This window comes from Vigna unguiculata, chromosome 4, assembly GCF_037176805.1.
Source record: "Vigna unguiculata cultivar grain cowpea cultivar isolate G323 ecotype 2 chromosome 4, ASM3717680v1, whole genome shotgun sequence".
Lineage (NCBI taxonomy): Eukaryota > Viridiplantae > Streptophyta > Magnoliopsida > Fabales > Fabaceae > Vigna > Vigna unguiculata.
Genome location: NC_140795.1, coordinates 47,377,506 through 47,394,633, shown reverse-complemented (window position 1 = coordinate 47,394,633; position 17,128 = coordinate 47,377,506). Strand labels below are relative to the sequence as shown.

Genomic DNA, 17,128 nt, shown 5'->3' with positions numbered 1-17,128 from the left:
TGATGAAATTTCTTAAGTTTAGTTAATGTAGATGCTTTTTTTTTCATCTTTATCACAAACCTTCCCCTTTCCAAAAAAAAAAAAATTCTTTTACTCTTTATCATAATCTTTCTAATATAAATTTATCACCTCTCACCTATTTAGAAAAAAATAAATTTTGTATTCACAAATCACAATTATCACAATGCAAAACATAACAAAATTCATATAACTTTAATTAAATAAGCAACATAAAATCCCTAAATTTCATAATTAAGGGTTATAATAATTTGGAAAAATTTATAATTAAGGTTCATACAAATTTCATAAAACAATCTCTAAAATTAAAATTAGGATTTATACTCATTTGGAATAAACTTAATTTGGGAGAAACATCCTAAAAAGAATCGTAAACATATATAAATTATAATAAGATACTGACCTTGATATGTGAGAGATCATCCGATAATGTATACTTCAATTTCAATTTATGTGTTCCTCAATCTCTATTTTCTAATCTATTTCTTTGTATTTATTTTTTTTCACACATTTTCATGATAATTTACATTATAGAAAGTTCTTATAGATAGAAAAAAAATTGTAATCTCTTTTATAAATCAATGTCTCTATTAAACTTTTTATTTTATTTTTTATTATAATTTTTTATAATATAAATTTAATATAAATAATATATAAATATAATTTTAAAAAATAAATAAATATATATAAAAAATAAATTTCAAAAATTTTGGGGAGCCTGTCATGGATTAGGTCTGCCGTTGTATATCACTTTAAAAATTAAATGTTATTTATACTCATATATGATTAAGGTAGAAAATTCCATTAAAATTTTTCAATACTACCAATATTATTAATTATGAATTATCTTATCCATTTTAAACATACACACTTCATTAGTTAGTAGAGTTACTGGACACAAAAAGGTTTTTACATTCCTTTGATATTATTTTTTTTTACCTTTTTTTCTATTTATCTTTTATGAATATAAAATTACAATTTTGTTATGACTATTTTATATCTACAGTGAATTGTCAAAGCCTAGTTATTGATAAAAAAATATTTTTCCAAAATTTTGAATATTATTAATGTTATTATAGATTATCTTATCCATTTTTAAGGTAGACAGATACGTTATTAGAGACAAAAATCTTTGTTCTCAAACTACTTTTTAGACTTTCATTATTTTTCTTTTAAACTATTCTAACTGCCCACTACCTTTACATAGTCAATTCCTTTATTTCTTTTCAATATAGCTTTTCTTTTTATATATTTAACCTTTGAACATTTTTTTTCTTTTAATTAGACTTTTATTTTAAAAAAAATAAATTATAATGATTCCAACGTTTTACTATTGGTTGAATATCGTACCTAACCTAAGCAACTCATAACCAAGACCGCGTGATAACTAATTCCACCGACACACTTTTCAAACCAAACCATGTCACAGTCTAATGTTTTCACTGGAAACATATGAAAAAAAAAAACACGTTTATATGACTGTTTTTGTAAAAATAAAAACTTTTAAGTTTTCAAAATTCTACAATCCAATAGTTCTACTTTATGCCAAACATTAAAATCAATTTCTTAGTGGGGACCTAAGATACTTAGATCAGTGAGAATTTGTTTATTTATAATAATAACAACTAATTAATATTATTGTATAATAGACAATAACTTCTATTTTTTTGTTTTCATCCTTTATTCTCTAATGTGATTTAATAGTGATTTATTAATTAATATAACACTATTTTTTTTGTTAATTATATTTTTCGTCTTTCAATTATTGCTAATTTTTTATTTTCATCCTCTATTTAAAGGTCGCACTATTTTAGTTTCTGACGTTTGAAATTCCATGCAATTTAAAATATCAATAACTAAAATAGTGCAAACTTTAGATAGAGGACGAAAAAAAAAAATAGCAATAGTTGAGAGATAAAAAATATAATTAATTTTTTTTCTTTAAAAAAATCAATAATTTACACTAAACTAGGAGAATAAAATAAGAATAAGAAATAAAATTTATATTATCATTGTCCATTATAATGTTAATTAATTGTTATTATTACAAATAAACAAATTCTATATAATATATATATATATATATATATATATATATATATATATATATATATATATATATATATATATATATATATATATATATATATATATATAAACTTCTATATTTATATTAACATATTAGTATATCATTTGATGATGATGTTAATATATCTAAATTTAGAAGCTGCAGAAAATGAAATTGTGCAGCATCATTCTGAACAAATTGATGGAAACTTTACATTAGTAGTGGATACTACACATGCTTTATAATATAGTTCAAACATTTTATTTTCAACAGATTTTTTGTCTCATATATAGGAAGCTTTAACAAGTATTTAGAAAAAAAAAATCCAGTTAAAATTAGTAAAATAAAACTAAATTAGTTAATCTCATGTTTGGCAGTGTATCTATTGATTTTTTAATTAATACAAAATTATTATTAATGTTTATATTTAACTATATAGGTATATTCCTTATGGATTATACTAATATCCAAAACTGACTCATCTGGTGAATTCTGCTCGCATTGCAGATTCTTTTATGCTTCTATTTCTTAAAGAAGGTTTTTATTATAAATATTTTGAATCGAAATTTTTCATTTTATTTTATTAAAATTGACTACTGCTATTATTATAATTTTTGTTAAGATTAATTATGGGTGAAAGTTAAAATATTTTTTTATTCTAATAATATGATAGAACACATTATTCTATTTGTTCTCATTAATTTTTATTGGGTGTGAATTGGTTTTATTAAAATAGGAGTTGAAGACTCCATTTTTGTCAACTTGTTCTTGGTTGTTTTTGACTATATATCAAATTAAACCCTTAAACACGGCACAGATAAAGGCACAATTTTTATTTTTTTTTCTTTTCTCAATTTGTCATATATGACTACTATGGATGATCTGGCTTCACTTTATGTCTTATCAACAAAAATAATATAAACATAGATACATTGCACACAACTATTTAAGACATATAATATTTGATAATTCAAATTCAAATAACACAAAAAGATAATAATAATAAAATCTCAAAAGGTTAGAATTCGTCAGAAAATTCTGAAATTAGTCCATTTTAAAATTTTAGACTAATTTAGTTATTTTTTTTTAAAATACGTAAAATTAGTTATTTTAATTAAATTTTATTAAATTTATTTGACATTTTAAACACGTTTTATAATAATATTTAACTTACCATTAAAATAAAAATGAAATGTGTCAAAGAACATAAATAACTCAAATATAATCCTGAAATGCGTACCAAACATCATATAAACCTATCAAAGTTTTATTAAAAATATTAAATTCACGTATTTCGATAAATAAAGGACTAAATTGATCCAAACTTTTAAAATAAACTAATTTCAAAATTCATTGAAAATTAATGGACAAAAACATATTTAATCATAAAATTCTTAACAATGTAATGATCGATAATAATTTATAATTTAGTAAATAGTTGATAATGCAATCCACCAATCTCATAATAAATAATTTTCTAGGCTGAATCATTAAAAAAGGCTAATAATTGAGAAACAAATATTTTGTGCACAATCATATTTAGTTATGAATTTAATAGACGTCAGTGTAGTGAACAAATCACACAATTTTTCTATGATTGTTAAGATCATTATTACAAAATTAACAATTTTTCAGGAAAGTTAAATTTTTATGCACTAATTTATGCTTATCAATTAGTAGAAATTAATAAACTTACTTTATATAACATATTATGATTGTATTTCTTTATATTTTGAGTGTATGTACTATCTTTTTTTTCTTTCTAAAGTTAGTTTATGCATATAAGATAATTTGTACAACTGTTTAAATTATAAATTAACCATTGAAAAATATTATTGTCTAAATATAAAAAGTAAATTACACAGAACAAAATAATCTTATGCTGTCATCTAATCACATCTAATCACACGTTTTTGTCTATATATGTTAAATTTAAATTTGTAATAATAAGTTCATAACACATATCAATGTTTATTTATGTAAACTTTTTCCACATTAAAAACATTATTTACAAAACATCTTGCGATTGTGTTGTCCAGTTTTGACCTTTCAAAATCTTACAATGTACTGTCAAATTATTTTATATAATTTCTCTTCACATAGTTGACTAACTTCAATTACCTTATTCTTCACTTTATCTATTTATTGAGGATGTAAACAATTTTAATAAAATCATACCATAAAAAGACATGTATTCATTGTTTTATTTATGGAAATTTCAAATGATAAAATAGCAAAAACCCAATTCACTACCTCTAATCAAGGATTTTTCTTTCCATTATGATCCATAAGATTTTAACCTGATTAAAGTCTAATGTCCCCAAAATCAAGAATTTGTTAAAAGGAATTAATACCATGGATAAATATTTATTATTAAGTTAAAGTTATAAATGTTTATTTGAGTAAAAATTAGAATTAGTGTTTCTCGAAAACTTTGAATTAATTCGGTCCTTTATTTGTAAAAATATGTGGATTTAGTTTTTTAAACAAAATTTTGTTAAATTTATTTGAAATTTTAAACTCGTTTCTCAACTAACATGTATCAAGATAGTGTAAACAAACTAAAATATTATAATAAAATGGGTTTAAAACATCAAATAAACTTAACAAAATTTAGTTAAAAAAATTAAATTTATACATTTAAATAATTGAAAGATTAAATTAGTTTAAAATTTTTAAGATGAATAATTTCAATTTTCACTTTAAATCGATATCAGCAACGTATTTAACCGTATTATTTATAATAAATCATAAATAATATTAATATTATGATGATGATGCGAAAAGAGAAGGAAAGAGGGTGGTGAGGGAAATTTCTGTGGTGATTCGTTTACAGCAGACAACGAGCATTTCCCTCTGGTGTGATCTGCACTTTAGCTGTATCTTATTGTCACAATGAGAGGAAAAAAGTTTCTGGTGTGATTGAGGTGTAACTCGTTATGGTGTGGTTCTTTACGTGTCTACTGAACATTGCTCAACGTGCCAGCCTGTTCTTTCACCTTCCTTACCTCAAATTCTTCAAATTTAACCATTCAAATGAGACACATCCAAAGAATAAAGAGAGTACAATTTATTCTTGTTCTCAAGTTTCACCCCATGATAAAAAAATCATATTTTTAAGCTATGGTTGTTACTATGAACACTATTAATACCTAGTTTAAGCCCCTCAAAGTGTCTTTCTCTGCTAAACTCTAAACTCAGAATTTATCAGAAGCTCTGAGATTTGCTTGAGAAAGCAAACAACAGAGGAAAAAGTCTCATCTGGGAATGACCCTTTTGAGTTTTTTGTTTTTTGATTTTGATACATTCTTGATGTTGAGGGAAGGTATCTCTGATTGATTGATTAGCTTCAACTGTGATTGGTGAGCGAGCATTAACCCTTTTCCCAAAATCTTATTTTTTTTTCTTCTCTTTCCCGAGAACTTACACGGAATTGAGAGAAAAAGAGAGTGATGGCACCAAATTCTGCTGTAACAACAGCTGAGAAATCCAGCACCAACAACTACACCTTGTTGCAAGTTCATGATTCTGACTCTCCCATGTTCCCAGAGAAGCAGAAAGCCACGAGCCGCAAGCAGTTCACGTGGTTTCTTCTCCTTAAACTCCACAGAGTTATGACATGTTTGTCGTGGTTGACCAATGGTCTCAAATCCACTGTTGCTTTGGTGAAGAAGCGCGTTTCACTGGCTGACATGAGCGACGAGGGTCCTAAGAGTAGAGGGAGGTTGTACAGGTTCATCAAGGTCTTTCTTGCTCTCTCAATTGGAGGCTTGGTGATAGAGATCATTGCTCATTTCAACCGATGGAACTTGCACATGATTCATCCTTGGGAGGTTCAGGGTCTGCTGCAATGGTCTTATATGGCTTGGCTCTCTTTCAGGGAAGACTATGTTGCTCCTCTTGTTCTGCTTGTTTCCAAGTTCTGCATTGTGCTCTTCTTGATTCAGTCTCTGGATCGCCTTGTTCTTTGCATCGGATGCTTCTGGATCAAGTACAAGAAGTTGAAGCCAACCATTGATGCAGATGCTTGTGATGTTGAGGACCCCTCAAACTTTCCAATGGTTCTTGTTCAGATTCCCATGTGCAATGAGAGAGAGGTAACCGAATCAATGCTTCTACTTGCTGAATATGATAAACATTTTGGTTAAGACTATGATTATGATTATGTCTGGCTTAAATTTGAAAATTAGAATATCCTTATGATTTGTACTTAAGCAAACTAGTTCAGGCTCATGATTTCCCAGTTTTACTTGAGAATCTGAATCATTATTTTTGTTGTTTTTTATGTGATTAAGGCTTATTCCCAGCCAATTGGTGCTGCTGCTCAACTTGATTGTTGTTGTTTTTTATCTGATTAAGGTTTATTCCCAATCCATTGGTGCTGTTGCTCAACTCGATTGGCCAAAAGACAGAATCTTGATTCAAGTGCTAGATGATTCGGATGATGGAAATTTACAGATGCTCATCAAAGAGGAGGTTGCTTCTTGGAAAGAGAAAGGGGTCAACATTGTGTACAGGCACAGATTGATTAGAACTGGGTATAAAGCTGGGAATCTTAAGTCTGCAATGTCATGTGACTATGTTAAAGACTACGAATTTGTGGCAATTTTTGATGCAGATTTTCAGCCCAATCCTGATTTCCTCAAACTAACCATTCCACATTTCAAGGTAGGCACTGATGATACTTTAACCCTCATAAGGACAAAGGAAAAAAGTGTTCTAGGTATGGTCTAAAGTGTAAACAAGTGATAAATTAATTCATGATTCATTTTTTCAGGGAAAACCTGACTTGGGGCTGGTCCAGGCTAGATGGTCCTTTGTGAACAAAGATGAGAATCTACTGACAAGGCTCCAGAACATTAACCTGTGCTTTCACTTTGAGGTGGAACAACAGGTTAATGGCTATTTCTTGAATTTCTTTGGGTTCAATGGAACAGCTGGAGTTTGGAGGATAAAGGCTTTGGAGGAATCAGGAGGGTGGTTGGAGAGGACCACAGTTGAAGACATGGACATAGCTGTCCGAGCTCATCTGAATGGATGGAAGTTTATCTTCCTTAATGATGTCAAAGTTCTATGTGAATTACCAGAGTCTTATGAAGCTTATAAGAAACAACAACATCGTTGGCACTCTGGTCCAATGCAGCTTTTCAGACTGTGCCTTCCTGCAATATTAACTTCCAAGGTATTCTTACTTTTCCCTTCTTTTTCAAGACTTTAATTTCTATTGAACATTTGTGTAAAAATTATACTGTCAGACCAGTGACGGATCTCAGACCAGTGACGGATCTAAGACCCTAAGTCAATGAAGCAAGTCAAATAGTATATTTGTACACTCTCAATTACACACAGATCTATCATAGAACAGCGGGGGCTCAAGGGCTCAAATATATAAGACTAGGAGGGACAAAATAAAATTTGTTAGATACTTAGTACTAATTTTAACAAAACCAGGGTTGCACCTGCACCACACTCTCGTGTACACATAGGTCTGTCACTGTGTCATTAGCATGACTTTTGAAGTAGCTATATGAAAAATAAACAAACGTATCATATATGATTGATTGTAATTGGATGATGAGAGTGAAAAAATAAGTGCCTACACTATTTACTCAATGTTTATATATCATATGTTCGTAATTCTGAGTTCTTATTTGATTTTGTTCTATGCAGATATCAGTCTGGAAGAAGTCTAATTTGATATTTCTGTTCTTCCTATTGAGGAAACTTATACTTCCCTTCTACTCATTCACCTTGTTTTGCATCATACTACCCTTGACTATGTTCATCCCTGAGTCTGAACTACCCCTTTGGGTGATATGTTATGTCCCCATTTTCATGTCTTTCTTGAACATCCTTCCAGCCCCAAAATCTGTCCCTTTCCTAGTTCCTTATCTTCTGTTTGAGAACACCATGTCAGTCACAAAGTTCAATGCCATGATTTCTGGACTTTTCCAGCTAGGAAGTGCCTATGAGTGGGTAGTGACAAAGAAGACAGGGAGATCCTCTGAGTCAGATTTGTTAGCCTTGGCTGAGAGAGAATCAAAGTCTTCAAATGAAGAAAAGATTCTCAGAAGACACTCAGAGTCTGGCTTGGAACTGTTAGGAAAACTCAAGCAATCAGAAGAAGTCCCTTCAAAGAAAAAAAGAAACAGACTCTACAGGAAGGAGCTTGCACTTGCACTTCTTTTGCTCACAGCATCTGCAAGAAGCCTTATGTCAGCACATGGTGTTCACTTCTACTTTTTGCTCTTCCAAGGATTGTCATTTCTCGTAATGGGTTTGGACTTGATCGGTGAACAAGTTAGCTGAATGAAACAAAGATTGCAAATTTTTTTCACTTGTGTTTTACATCAATACTTGGTTGAGTCCAGATTTCAGTTGAAGTTGTTCTTCAAGACACAATCGTAAGATTACATAGCAGCTGCCAAGAAATGAGATATAGAGTAAAGTTGATTGTTCCATATAAAGAACAATAATAAGCATTGAGGATCATGATATCATAGACAAACAAAATTAAATTTTTTTATTTCTTTTCCCAAGACTTTGTCAGGGAGTGGTGATTTATTGGCTTGTTGTGGATTTTCACTTATGTAAAGCTTTAGGATCATTGAGAGAATCTTGTTGGAACATAACTGTATTTATTATCTTTCAGAACAGATTGTGGAATGAGTAACATTTTCTCTCCATTGCATCTGTTATTATTAACAGTGTACATTAAACTCCCACCTTTTTGCAAATTGTGTTCTGAAATATAATCTGTTATTGATAACATGAAGTACATTCTTTGAAGTTAATTACACTTTTTAGGTGATGTCATTGTAAAGAACATAATCAACCTTGATAAAGAAAATTTTATCAAATGATACACTTCTTTTTAGATTATGTGTGATGAATAGATTCTAGGAAAGTTTATCCAATAATACATTTCGAACTTGGTGTTTCTAAAAGTTTATAATAATTATTTTAATAATGGTTTATACATTACGTAATTCAAAACTAACAATGAACTTTCAAAATTATATTTTAAATATTAGATTATATAAGGAGCTTTATAAATCGGAATATATTTTAGATTATGTAATTTAAAGTTGTATTTCTTGTTTTGTACTATACCATCTTAAATATAATTTGATTAAAACTTGTAATTTATAACTATATTTTAAAGTTACATGATTTATAATTTATTTTGGAATTGATTATTATTTTTTATATAAGAAAGTAAGGAGTGGAGAGAGAAAATGTCAAGTTCAACTTGTCTTCAAAATTAAACCAAGTTTAGGGTTTTTCTTTTTGTTAAAAAAAAAAATTCAATATTGGGCTTAAAATCTTGATTGATATGGGCTTATAGATCCAGTAGGAGTCCACTAGAAGTTAACACTTAAATGGGCCTTAATGTACAATTGGGTCTTACGTTTTTGTTCCGAACACCTACACTGTGCTACGCATGACATAGTACATGGTTGATCACTAGAACTTTTTGGTTGACATGGTTTCTCACTCTGTCGCTGTTACTCAACATAACGTCACGTCAAAATAAAAAAAAACAGGAAGTTTGAAATTGTGCCTTTTCAAATTCTTGGTAATTTGGAAGTGGTTCATTCTGCAACTGGGTTTCTTTGTTCACTGTATAATGTTTTGCTTCAAATTTTGGGGTTATCTGTTCGCACGATGTTTTTTTTTCTCTGCTAAAAATCATACCTTTGTGAATGTGAATAGTTGCAGTGTTGTTGCAATGTCCGAGGAGGAGAAAGATGCTTTCTATGTTGTAAAGAAAGGGGACGTTGTTGGCATTTACAAGTCTTTGAGTGACATCCAACAGTTACTTACGTCTTCTGTATGTCATCTCCCCACCTTGTTACTTTCTTTCATGTTGCATTGTTTTCGTCTTTGGTATTTTTCTGCATTTGGGTAGGGGCGCATTTCTAAGCCTCTGTGTTTTGTAGTTTGGAAATTTAGGCTTTGAATTATTATTGATTCTAAGAACTGTTATCTGTTTTCTAAAATTTGTTTGTCTCTTGAGTACATTTTTGTTTCCTAAAAGTTTTATTTTCTTGTTGGATAGAGCACTTGAAGAAAGTAGTTCAGGAGGATGAGAAAACTTGGCTTTTTTTTTTTTTTGTTTAACAGTGGTTTTAGAAACAATTTTCATAACTTCATAGGTTTTGGATTAGAAATTGATTGTTGACTTGAGTGGAATTGTTTTATGGAGTAGTTTTTAAATCAGTAGTTAGAAGAGAATCAAACAAGGCCTAATTCTTTACGCTGAATATGCATTATATTTCTGGGTTTGGTTTTTTATTTCTTGAGTTCCAGCAAGTTTTTGTTTTTTATTTTTATGTTTTGATTACTATAGAAGTTGGGGGTATTCTTATTTGAGTATTTGCGTTCTCCATGCAGGTATCTAGTGACTCTCTAAGTATTTACAAAGGGTATTCTTTACCTCAGGAAACTGAGGAATACCTTGCTGCACATGGGCTTAAGGGAGCCCCGTATTCTATTAGTGCTGCTGATGTGAATGAGGGGCTATTTGGAAGCCTTCTTGCTTGTCCTTATCAGGTTTCAGGAACCCTTCTTATTTCCGTTGTTCTGTAATACTCGAAAATTTTCCTTGTGTATGGGGTGAAAACCATTTTTTGTGATATTGTTAACTTGAACTTTTTGTTGAAACTTTTATTTCGTTGCATTTTATGTTGGATGGTAATTTTGTCATGAATTCATTTTTTTAACTGTAGAGTTTAAGGACTTCTAAAGGTTTTTTAAGGTCATGTTTTTTACTAGGTAGTTAAACTTGAGGTTGTATCACGAATAGTATATTTTACTTTGGATTTCGTAGGGAGAAGAAGAGATGTACACTAGAGGTTATGAGTTTCTTAATTTTACATTTAATTGGGTACCCAATGGATGTTTGTAAGTAACAAGTGCCTTAATTGGGTTTTATTTTAATCAACTAAAAATCAAGGGTATTTTTTCTGTACTATTCACCTTCTTGGTTTAATGCGTTTCAATTAAAATAAAATGCAATTAAGACTCTTGTAACTTACAAACATCTCTACTCTCCATGTAGCTTGCATTGTGTGCAAGTGCATCTTTTCACCCAAATCCAATTAAATGTAAACTTAAGAATTTATGATTTGTGTTACGATTTTATGATTTTGTTAACCTCTCGGAATCCTACTCATAATTTTGATTTTAACTACTTTATTTTGATTTTAACTACCTTGGTTGCAATTGAAAAAAGTTTGACTTCAAGAGGAGATGGGCTTTTTTTGCAGGATCCATATTCTGCTGGAGGAAGAACTTTTGACATGAGTTCCTCATCAAGGAACTTGCGAGGAGCTATTCAGCCTGACACTGGCGTAAGTTATCAACGATTCCACATCCTTGAACAGGAAATTGCACTTAAATTCCTCAAGAAACGCTATAGATTTAAGTGAAGCACATATTTGGAGCTAGGATTGAAAATGGGTTAAGTCAAACTGAACTTAGCACAGCTCAACTCAATAAGATTTGGTTTGATTCAAACTCGAGTTGAGTTTTATAAGAACCAAGTTTTTCAACTCAAGTTGGGTTTACTTAAGTTCATGAACTATTTGGTTAGGTCCACCAATTTGTAAAACTTGCACTTTTTGTGCAAAAATGGCAGTTGAAACTGAAATGACTTTGTTTGGTTAGGGACTATCATAACCAGTGCTTACAATGTCAAGGACTGGAGTTGGGAATTACTTACATAAATATCATAATGTTTACTTATGTACTCTTTTAAAAATTTAACATATGGTTGCTAGTTATCATAATGTTTGCTAGTTAGTCATGAACCAGACAAATTTGAATAGTATTTTGCTCAAGTTTAGTTAATTTAACTAATGAGCTTAATTTAACTAGTTCTTTTCCTTTCTTGTGCAGAAGCTAGCTGGATCATCTTCATTCCGAACAAATTCACAGTCAGATCATGCACTAGGTGGATCCCAAGCAAAGTTGTCTACTTCTGTAAGCCTGTTTGATTATGTTTTGCATTGCTAATTGCTAATATTGGCATTCACACTCTACATCATCATAGAAGTGCCTGTACATACTATACTTTACAAATGTCCACACAATTTATACTTTACTTGGTAATGTGTTTTGTAATTGGTGACTATTTCAGCTTCATAGCAATTCTTTGATTTTATTTCTTTCTAATTTATCTGCAAGTGATAATAAATATGTATGTTCTTGTAGTTATAAGATTGAAACATACTTAAGTTTTTGCTGTTTTATTTAACTCCTTTTCAGGCATTCATAGGCTTCTTAATTTATTGTTCATGCTACTCTAAAATTTCAAGCATTCTATACTATCATTAATTCATGCATGCCTGAAAGTAACGATCTTGTAACTATACAGTGACGATGAAATCTTGCTTGTCTTTTGTAGCTTTCGTGCACCCTTCATTTTGATGGTGCTTCCAAAGGAAATCCTGGACCAGCTGGTGCAGGAGCTGTACTGCGTGATGGGAACAAGGTCTCTACTATCTGCGAAAATTCTTGTGGTTATTTGTTATACTTTTTTACAGAATATAGCTAACTATTAGGTCTCTGCTTAGGTCTATCGATTGCGTGAAGGAGTGGGAACTCAAACAAATAATGTTGCTGAATATCGAAGTTTAATACTAGGATTGAAATGTGCCCTTAAGAAAGGATATAAGCACATTGTTGTCCAAGGAGACTCTCTTCTTGTCTGCAACCAGGTTTGTTATATTTTTAGTACTTGTCAAAATTTCCCCTTTTGTTCTCTACCACGTTATCCTGTGTTTCAGTACTGAAATAGCGTCTGGATGGTGATAAAAGAAAATTACTTTAACTATTAAATAAATATCTTGCACACACATTTGAAATTTGAAGTAACAAGTATAGTTCCTAACAATGAAAGGTTCTTTGGATTCATGAAGTCATTCCTTCCTAATGGTCTGATAATTGAGTTGAATTGGGATTTACCAACAATTGCTCTTTAGTTTATATACATTTCGTGACCAGTTCACCTTCTTATACGATTGACTTTGCAACAGATTCAAGGTTTATGGAAAATCAAACACCCGAATATGGCTTCCTTGTGCAGTGAGGCCAAGGAGTTGAAGAATAAGTTTCTTTCATTCAAGATCAGTCATGTTCTTAGGGTAGTACTTTATCATGTGCTGTATATTTAGAATTTACTTGCAACTTTACAAGTTAGAAACTTATTCTTCAATTGATGTTTTAGGAATATAACTCTGAAGCTGATGCTCAAGCAAACCAGGCCATAAATCTCAAAGGTTAGTCTCAAGGCTCTTCCCTGTAAAACTTTAAAGTTTTGCTATAAGGTAGAATAAACCATTAACCTCTTACTTAGCCTTGTATAAATTTTATTTTTGTGTCTGGTTCCTAAACTTTGCAGCTGGTGAAGTTCAAGAAGATTGCCAATTGCTTTAATTGCGTTCTAGCTGTTGGTGACCTTTTTCTGTACAGAGGCAATGTCTTAGGTACAGTGGACTTGGGAAACTGCATGCCACTGATGAAGTACTGTTGGAAATTTTGTTGGTCAATGTGCTATGACATGATTCAGCTTCTGTTTGTTTTTTAAGATGGATTTGAGAAACTGGATTTGTGTGAATTTTAAAGGAAAAGAGAAGTGAATGTGAAATTGCTTAAGATGGTGTTGCCTCATATAATGTAATAAAGTCTTGTAAGTAAATTTTTGCGTTTTTTGTGTTTGAGTCTGATTATTTTCTGTCTTAATTCACTTGTTATATTGAAATTAGGTAGGATCATTTGAGTAATTGAAAACTTAAATAGTGTTATATTGAGATCAGGTAGGATCATAGAGATAATTGTTCAGTACTACTACTTAAAATTCTTTAGAGTATTAAAATATAAGTGGTTTATAATTTTATTTAAGGTTCAACTATATTTTCAGTTTCTGAAATTTGGAATGAATCCATCTTTCGAAAGTTAAAATAATCTTAATTTCTTAAATTTGAAAGAAATGTGTTTTTAATTTATTAATATTAAATTTGAGAGATTAAATTGTTTTTTAAAACCATTGTAGACCTCAAACAGTCAATTTAAAAGATTTTTTCTTAATTTAAGAGACTAAAATATTCTATAAAACAATGGGAAACCAAAATCAGATTCATTTTCAGATTTTATGAAGTAAAAACATAATAAGTTTTATAACCATATGAATTATTAAATTGATCCGACATTTTTTCTTTCATTCTCGACATTATTATCTACAAGCAACCATATTTTCTTTTTCTTTTTCTTTTTCTTTCTTCTACCAATAAATCTAATTTGGATTCATAAACGACGGTATCGAAAAAGTTGGGCTAAAAAGTTAAAATTTAAACCATAATTGAAAACTACTGGTTTTTAAGATTTCGTTACTTAAATTTTTTCTTTTTTAAAGATTATATTTTTTGTTTCTTCAAATATTGGTTTCTGAAAATAAAAATCTGAGTAAATAAAATACAGAAACTAATGAAAAATGTGAAGAAAAAAAATTTAGGTGAGTAAACATTATTGATGTTAAAATATTTATAAATGTATAAAAAATAAAAAAACATTAAACAATTATTAGTTTTTTTATGTGTTGTAATACAAGGTTGTTTTCTGGTTTGGATAAATAGATAGATATAGATAGGGTGCGAAATAAGAACAGGAACTTCTCTTTTCTGAGACTGTGTTTGAAAATGGCGACACTGTTCTCATCTTTCTCTCTGCACTCCATTCGCCCCTCTTCTTCAACACTCCCTTCTTCTTCATCTTCTTCTCCCTCCTTTGTCTTTTGCAGCTTCCCCTTGCGCACTCGCAGTTCGTCTCTGAAGGCACGAACGATTAAGAAGCGCGTGGTGAAGGCAGTGGAAGAAGAAACCCAGCAAGAAGAACTCAACGCTGATGAGAGTGAAGAACCATCATCCTCGGAACAGCAACCTGTTGTGGTTCCAGTTTCCCCATCAGACACTCTCACCATGTTCTTTCAGGTACAACAATGTGTTTTTGTCAATGTGGCTTTGGATTGAAGTTTTCATGAATTTTGCTCACTTACCCAAGTCACAAATTTTGATCTTTTTTCAACCCAATGACTCGATCAGTGTCATTTTCCTGCAATTGGGGTGTTAAAATTATAAGGGGATTGCATCAAATTTGAACATGGATAGGACAAGCTGTGTCTTTGCAAATCTAGACTGGACCAAGTCGTGTAAATTAGAATAAATAACCACACTAATCTCATATAGCGTGAAAAGAACCAAACTTTATGAAAGATATAACATCATTGTGTTAGTCCCAACAAATGAAGATTAGTACTTAAGACGTTGATATATGCATTTCTTTGTTCAAATTAGTCCGAGTTAACAGTCAATGAAGTGAAATATATATTTAAGGATCAGTAGGGAGGGTAATTTCCATGTCCTAAGAGTGTTGGAAGGCAAGAATTGATTTAACCACTCACTTATTTTAGTTGGTTTCATTTTGTCTCTTCATTCACAGAAGGAACCCTAGTTTTGACTTGAAAATGTTTTTATAATGGTTAAACAACCTTGGTTGTACTTATTATATAAGCAGTTTCTATAATAACTCATTTGCTGCAATGATATTTTCGATTCAAGTTGCTTAACTTTAAAACCAGCATAAGCTCCTGGATCAGAGTTGTTCCAACGTGTTTGACACAATATCATTCAAAGCGTAGATTGATGGTTATTCAATAACTAACCTTAGTGCCCTCCCATCTCGGGCCAATGAACTAAGGCCTAAAATATTTCTCACACTAATCAACATTTTAGCTGTCGAAATCTATAACAGATTAGATATCATAGCTTTAAGTCGTAGTTTCTAGTGTTTTAGAATTATTTTTTCCCCTTAAAAAGTTGTGCAATTGGATCTTAAAGTAGATACATTTTCTGTTTGTAATTGTATCACTTTTCTTGAGACTGACTGTGTACTTTATGCATATATTAAGGCAGAGGGAACATTGAGTGAATCAGCTATTCCTGCTTTAACCAAAGCTTTAGAGGTATCTCTATGATCTTTTGAATCTTTTATTTTTCTCAATTGCTTCAATGTGAGTGTAAACTTGATGTAAATAACTTTGGTGACGTGTATCTTCATATGTTTTCCCATGCTGTTATTTTTCCATTGGTTCCTTAATGAACATAGCAGCAACAATTCCTATGATTCATGTCCTTGTTTTATTAAAATCATTCCTCTGAAACATATCATGTCATTGTCTCTGGGAAACTTTTCTTGTTATCCTTAACACTTGGTTATCATGGTTTCACTGTACATTAGGACACAGAAGGTGTTACTGATTTGAAGGTTCAGCTTTCTGAGGGACTTGCAATTTTAGAGGTATGCTTCAAGCACTTCAATGGAATTGTCAATTGCCACAAAGCTTAATTTTTTAAAGGATGAACTCCAACATGAGTTAAACTAATTTTCTTACAGGCTTGGTTGGCACCATAATAGAATTGAAAATTTGAAAATAGTAATGCCAGAGTTGAATTGTTGAGACACATCCTATTCCTGAATCCTAATACCTTGCCATTAAGCATTTTTTTTTTTTTTTGTAGAATATGTCAATCTATTAAGTAAACATCCTTGAATGAGTTTAGTTTTTGTGCAATGTCATTAATGGCTTTGTGTTATGGTTCAGTTGAAGAAACAGACAACTGTTCAAGCTACAGGTGTGGCTTCTGGTCTGGTAGAAACCATACAAGGTTCAGGCTTTAAATTGCAGACATTAAATCTTAGTTTTGAAGATGAAGAAGTTGCAGTTGCCTAGACTAAATGTGTTGGTGTAATAGCAATAGTTTCAGGGAATTTTTTTTAGGGAAGTCATCTGTTCACACTTACCTGAGTAGAGCTTCCAACAAACATTTTGGTTTGTATAGATCTGACTATTGTTGTTGGTTAACTTTCCTCTTCGTCCTTATTATTATTGTTGTTGCATTGCAACATGTTATCTTCTTGTCAGAAGAAACACCGAGAAAATTTGATACCAATGAGTTATGATACTATCTTTGTTAGTTGTAA

At 30.6% G+C, this 17,128-nt stretch overlaps 3 protein-coding genes across 6 annotated transcripts; all 3 read left to right on the top strand.

Moving 5' to 3' along the window:
* Window positions 1-5,166: 5,166 nt before the first annotated feature.
* CSLC04 (Cellulose-synthase-like C4) lies at window positions 5,167-8,772 on the top strand. The gene is made up of 4 exons (XM_028068165.2): window positions 5,167-6,183; window positions 6,446-6,754; window positions 6,864-7,268; window positions 7,757-8,772. Exons 1-4 carry the CDS (start codon window positions 5,539-5,541, stop codon window positions 8,393-8,395), a joined length of 1,998 nt encoding a protein of 665 aa, XP_027923966.1. The 5' UTR covers window positions 5,167-5,538; the 3' UTR covers window positions 8,396-8,772.
* A 743-nt stretch (window positions 8,773-9,515) lies between these two features.
* Window positions 9,516-13,812, top strand: LOC114181596 (uncharacterized). Of its 4 annotated transcripts, none has more exons than XM_028068094.2 (10): window positions 9,516-9,665; window positions 9,803-9,920; window positions 10,484-10,642; window positions 11,359-11,442; window positions 11,990-12,073; window positions 12,498-12,584; window positions 12,667-12,810; window positions 13,129-13,236; window positions 13,320-13,371; window positions 13,494-13,812. In XM_028068094.2, the coding sequence occupies exons 2-10, from the start codon at window positions 9,819-9,821 to the stop codon at window positions 13,526-13,528; spliced, it is 855 nt and encodes a 284-aa protein (XP_027923895.1). In that variant the 5' UTR covers window positions 9,516-9,665; window positions 9,803-9,818; the 3' UTR covers window positions 13,529-13,812. The 4 variants fall into 4 exon arrangements, with proteins under 4 accessions (XP_027923895.1, XP_027923898.1, XP_027923896.1 ...); XM_028068097.2 differs by having other exon boundaries at window positions 9,550-9,665; window positions 9,809-9,920; XM_028068095.2 differs by having other exon boundaries at window positions 9,554-9,711.
* Window positions 13,813-14,736: 924 nt separating this feature from the next.
* On the top strand, window positions 14,737-17,128 carry LOC114181370 (Heavy metal transport/detoxification superfamily protein). The gene is made up of 4 exons (XM_028067802.2): window positions 14,737-15,078; window positions 16,056-16,109; window positions 16,385-16,444; window positions 16,749-17,128. Exons 1-4 carry the CDS (start codon window positions 14,788-14,790, stop codon window positions 16,875-16,877), a joined length of 534 nt encoding a protein of 177 aa, XP_027923603.1. The 5' UTR covers window positions 14,737-14,787; the 3' UTR covers window positions 16,878-17,128.